Below are 6,000 nucleotides of genomic sequence, written 5' to 3'. Positions count from 1 at the left end.
GATGCAGCAGAATTGTTGACTTCAGCAGAGCTTGCTGATGACTAAGGAACTGCTCACTTACCAGTGAAGAAGCACACCCAGAACACACACAGGAACATGGGAAGATGTGTTTCTCTCAGGGCAAAGCATTCTGTATTGTTATGCATTGCAGTGGTTTTCAACCACAGGCCCGTGGACCATTGCTAGTTTGCCAGAGGTTTCCTGCCAGTCCATGTGGGGGCCACATCCCGCTCACCACAGACCGGTGTTGGGGCTGGCTGTGCTCCACCACTTCTTCCTCAGCTGGCATTGCATTCGTGGGTGGGGGGTGTGCCAGTGCCATCATAGGGACTGGGAAGGGGAAAGACAGCTTTTTGTTTCTGCCTCAGTAGTCCTCGAGGTGGTTGTCCTGTTTTCGCTGGTCCCCAGCTGTGGAAAGGTTGAAAACCACTGATGTATTGTCAAGTATTCTCTGATTTAAGGTGACCCAATGAATGAAAGCCTTTCAAAATATCCTGTCTTTGACAGCCCTGTTCAGCTCTTGTAAACTCAAGGCTGTAGCTTCCTTTATGGAATCGATCCATCTCATAATTGCTCTTTTTCTTCTGCCGTCAACTTTTTCTAACATTATTGTCTTTTCAGTGAGTCTTGCCTTCTCATGATGTGTCCAATGTATGATAGCCTCATATTTCATCATTTTTTTCTTCTAGGGAAAGTTCTGGCATGATTTGATTGAAGACGAACTTTTTATCTTTCTGTCAGCCCAGAGTATTATAAAGCTCTCCTCCCACTGCATGTTTCCAATGCATCAGTTTTTTCCTGCCAGCTTTCTTCTCTGTCCAACTTTCACAACCAAGTATAGTGGCAGGGAATACAACAATGTGGATTATCTTGGCCTTGGACTCCAGTGAAACATATTTACACTTGATTACGATCGCATATCCCCTCTTGCAAAGCCTTTGCACTGGTGAAAGATCTTTCTGGCTTGAATCCAAAATACCTTTAGGATCACTTTTGCCCATATATTCTGCCTTGCCAGCTAAGGTAATCTGGGGATAATCTTAATGTCAACTACCCAGATGACTTTCTCAGTGGCTGCCCCTATGCTGTGGAATAATCTTCCATGGGAGATACATCTGATAACCCAGAATGCTACCTTTAAGAGGGGGTTAAAGACATATCTCTTCTGTTAGGCCTTCCCACATTAGTTCTCATACCCATTTTATTCAATATGTTGTTTTTAGTAAATTTTAAGTGCTGTTGGTTTTAATTTCTTGTAAGCCGCCCAGAACCTATGGAAATGGAGCAGTATATAAAATTTAAATAAACACACTAAGGACCATCCATAGCATCTTATGATCCACAGAGTAAAAGACTGTTTCTTATAAATCATAAACTGAATTCTTTGGTGTGTTTCAGTAGCTAACATGTATTTACAATATGATCTGGAGTCCCTCTTCATTTTTGGAATCCAGCATGGACATCAGGTATTTCTCATTCCATATAGGGTAATACTCTTATAGTATTCATTCTGGCAGGAAAACTATCATTTTGTAAGAATTTATGTTTGTCTCATATGCTTTACTGATGGTTGCTTCATGTCTGCAATTTTAGACTGAATGTAAGACAGACCAGTTTTTCAAACTTAAGAATCAGAGTGCTTTGCACAGGTGTGCCAATTTCTAGCGGTTATACAACCATTTTGACCTAACTCTTCCCATCATTCCTTTGACTCAGACCTGAGTATCTTTTTTTTTTTTTTTTTGAACATGTCTTGTCTAACTTTTGTTCATTCCCCTTATGATACCTGTACAATGAAATCAAACATTTTATTCTGGGGCAGTTTGGCATAAAATGCCTAGTGTTACTCTGCAGTCTGAATACCAAATGCATTTATTGTCCTATTTAAACCACAGCGACAGCAGCACCTTTCAGCACAGTTTAATCAAAAAGGAAAGGAACCCTGAAAGTAGTCCAGACAAAATTTCATCAGCCTTGATGGCTTGTTTCTGACACCACTAGGAAAGAATGTTTCCCTGACATGCAGTTAGTCGTAACCCCAGTGACCAGTGTAATTGTTACATGCAGTAATATATAGAGCTCCAACTTGAGCCATGAAAGAGTTATATACATGCAGCAAGTACAATTCATATTTTATGGAAAAGTTTTCTGGCCTTAGAAATGTTATGTCTGAAAACCCATGAGGCAAAAGCACAAAAGATTGGGCATATAATAGAAGAGGAGCAGGCTGCATTATTGGATCTTCCAAGAAGTGCTGTCCAGACTTTTAACAAACCAGAGGCACTGGTGGAAGGCTGGCTTGGAACCTGCCTAAAATCCTTAAAGCATTCTGAAACCATGCTAACATCTCAGTGCAGTATCATTTTCATATGATAGCAGCTTAAAATCCTTGCCTGAATCACTGGAACAAAACAAAGTATTTCACAAGTATATAGAAAATGAAAATCTAGCTTCATGAGTATTTCAGTTAGGGAAATTCAGAATGCAAAAAACAGATAAATGACATATTCACCTTAGAATATGCAGAATAATTTACTGATTTTTATTAAAAGTATTTCAAAGTTTCTGATATTCTTGCCACGATTCTCTTGTTTTTTTCAAAGTATTGTAAAAAATATAGCACAGTTTCCATAGTTTCCTTTCAAATGGGCTTGAAGAAATGAGCATTTTCTTTCAATATAAAGCTAAATGTAATGATATTCAGATATGTTAGCATTATTGGTAATCAATAGCAATAAATGTTGTCCATCTACTTTCTAAACATAGAAACAGAGTGAGTCAGAAGGGGTCTCCCACACCATCTAGTCTGACCCCCGGCTCCAGCCGGCTCTACTCATGACATGCCTACCACGCGCATGTCCAGCCTATCCTTGAACATCCTCACCAATGGGGCCTCAACCACCTTCCATGGAAGCCCACTGCATGCCCTAGGGGTCCTAGCTGTCAGGAAGTACAAGTATTTCCTGGCATCCACTTTGAATCTTGGTTCCTGAGCTTTGCTCCATTGGAACTCATTTTGCCCTCCACCACAGGGGAAAAAAGATCATGACCCACCTCTGGGTGACACCCCTTCACATACCTGTATGTCGCTAACAGGTCCCATCTGAGACTCCTCTTCTCAAGGCTGAAAAGACCCAGCTTCTTCCTGCTAAAGTTGAAATAGCCTCCATATGAAGCAACCCTAATGGGACTTCTTTGATGCTCCTTATTTATTAATCATTCATTTTCCTTGAAATATTCAAGGAGCAGGGCAGGAATCAAGAGAAGGTATGGTTGAGCACCTGCTGAGGACCCAATGGCATGAACCCCCTGGAGTTACTGTCCTCTTCACCAGTGAAACCTGTTTGTTCTCCTCTCCCTTGCTCTGGTCCAGGCAATGGTGGGGATGAGAAGGAAGCATATCAGTACCTCTTGCCCCCTTACACACAGGCTGCGCAGGTTTGCATGACAAAATAAGTCATGCTGGATTTTTACCATTGCTGGTCTGTGGTGTCATCCAAACCCCATCGTGGTGTTCAGCATGGCACATTTAGTTTTCAGAAACCACAATCAAAAAGAATGGCTTGTTCTGTGGTTTATCAGGACTATGACATCTTGTTACCTCATTTGAACCCAGAAAACACCACTCACTGGGCAACTGATTGGCTGATTGGCAAGAGTGGTGCACTGCCAGAGCACACCTCTGACAGGCGCCCTTCAGTGGAGCTCTTCAAGGAGTCCCCGCTCTGTCCACCTCCTTCCCTAAAGATCTTCTCTGGGGCTGGAGCAGGTGACCAGCTGGCTGGACTGGGAAAGAAGCAGGAGAACTCAGCTGGTTCCTCTGCTGCCCCCTCTGCATGCACCAGAAGGAAGGGTGAGAATCAGCTGGGTTGCAGTGCCTGACTTGGGGACACCTCTCTGGCAGAAGGGCATGACTCGGGAGGAGTCCCACCTTCCCCTTCATCACTGCCACCCATGGGAAGAGTGCTCAGGTGGCTGCCAGGCTGGGGATGCCTGAATGGCAGGCGCGAGCAGGAAAGGCGGGGGTAAGCCCCACTTCCTCTTTTGTTCCTGCTGCTTGCAAGATTTCTCTGGGTTGGGGATGCCTCTTTCTAAAGAAGATATGAGAATGTGGCAGCAGGAGAATCAGCTGCCCCAGTGGTACAGTCCCCAAGCAGGCATTGCTGATCAGCTGTTTTTCACTCCTTTGTCATGTATGGAAAGGTAGAAGAGGAATTGGCTGAGTAGTGCTGTAGTGAGCTAAGCTTGGCTCGCAATTGCACTTGTTGAAGAAAGGAGCCTCATTCCCCCAAAATGAGTGAGTGAGTGATTGAGTGATTGAGTGATTGATTTATATCCTGCCTTTTTCCTGCAAAGGGCTCAAGGCAGCTTACATCTCCTCCTCCATCTCATCCCCACAACAACAACCCTGTGAAGTAGGTTGGGCTGAGAGTCTGTGACTGGCCCAGAGTCACCCAGTTGGCTCCATGGCTGACTGGGGACTCAAACCCAGATTGTCAGAGTCCCAGTCCCATGCTCTTCACCACTACCCCACATTGGCTCTCCCACTACCCCACACTGGCTCTCATGTGTCCTGGGATATTGCCTGGAAGACTGAGAGGGATGGAGATGGTGGAAGGGTGGAGAGTTTCCACAATGAGCCCGATTGTCTGTCAGGAGCATTGAGCTAAAAAGCCATGACCCATGGTATTCACACAGGGTTGCTTGTTGGGACATGGGAACCAAGTTGCTCTCTGCTCATGAACCCAGCAAGTGGAAAAATTAGAAAGTGGTATCACTGGTGGTGAAAGGGCATATTCACTGAGGGACAGCTTTCAGTCTTGTGCAAGGGCCCCCTACAGCCAGGAGCCAGCATGGTCAAGGAGCAATCAAATTGCATTTTGAACTGACCACACACTCTTGAACATGTTTGCTCAGAAGTAACTCCCTATCTAATGAAGGTGTTTACAATCGCAACTTAATCTTTAAAAGAGCAATTAGTTATTTTTCAATATACTCAGGCATTTTCATAGAACAAACATTGCACCTTTGGTTTGGTAATCAAAACAGTCACATTTTCTATTCTTTTCCTCCTTTTTCTTAAGTTCATGATGTGTTGTTTTACATTGTTTTTAATAATTGAGGTTTAACATTGTACTTTTATATTTTGTAAGCTGTACTGAGTGCTTGGCGGAAGGATGGGATATAAATGGTTGTAATAAATACAAATTATAGATTCAAAATGCTAGCAATTTATAAAATAGAGCACTGATCATTTGAATGTTGAGTTCCTTCAGCACATTTTAACTTTCTTTCTTTTTTTCTTTCTCAGCTCTAGATGAAGAGCCAACTTCAGCGGGTAAGAACCTTATCACTGATACTTTAGTCATTGTTACCAGTGAAGAAGTCTATAACTTTGATAATGTTACATCAGCTCTCTTCATAAGAAATCTCCGACTGTGTTCCTATGCATACTTAGTTGGGAGTAAGTCCCACTGAATTGAGCAGACTTTTCTTTTGAGTAAGCATACACAAGTTCAGGCTGGAAGTAGATGAGTCTTGATTGCTATATTTCTCCCAGCATCTACTGCCTAGAGATTGTAGCTTTGTATGTGTGATGAGTACCTTCCGATATAACAACCACATGCCATTATGTGAAGGTTGTTGTCTTTTTGTGATGTTCATGTATATAGAGCAGTTGTCTTGCTGAGTGTTTCTCATTACTGAGGGTGCGGACAAAACCATGACAATGGAGGGGACATAATAATGGTTTCAGACGTGGACTAGAAAATCTTAAAGTGTATTAATGCATGGTCTTTGACAAAGACAAGAGAAAAATATAATAATGGTGGGGGTTCCTCAGTAAAGCACAGGACCTTGATATTAATCCACTAGCTGGGCAATGTAAAGAACCCACAGCAATGATCTAGGAGTGTGGATGTGACCAAGTCTTTGGAGTATGCTACAGTGTGCATCAATGTCTGTACTGCTTATTTTAAGGTTATGTAGAGGGACAGAAGA

At 42.8% G+C, this 6,000-nt stretch overlaps 1 protein-coding gene across 1 annotated transcript in view; it reads left to right on the top strand.

Annotated features, from left to right (window-relative positions):
• The window catches only part of EDIL3 (EGF like repeats and discoidin domains 3), a 198,283-nt gene that overhangs the window by 29,005 nt on the left and 163,278 nt on the right, over positions 1-6,000 (top strand). Inside the window, exon 3 of the mRNA XM_044446122.1 lies at positions 5,312-5,338. Coding sequence (XP_044302057.1) covers positions 5,312-5,338 — 27 coding nt within the window. The remainder of the gene's footprint in view (positions 1-5,311; positions 5,339-6,000) is intronic.

Source organism: Varanus komodoensis, unplaced genomic scaffold (genome assembly GCF_004798865.1).
Source record: "Varanus komodoensis strain SLA01 unplaced genomic scaffold, ASM479886v1 scaffold5, whole genome shotgun sequence".
Lineage (NCBI taxonomy): Eukaryota > Metazoa > Chordata > Lepidosauria > Squamata > Varanidae > Varanus > Varanus komodoensis.
Note: the sequence above shows the minus strand (reverse complement) of the source record. Positions and strands in the feature narration are given on the sequence as shown.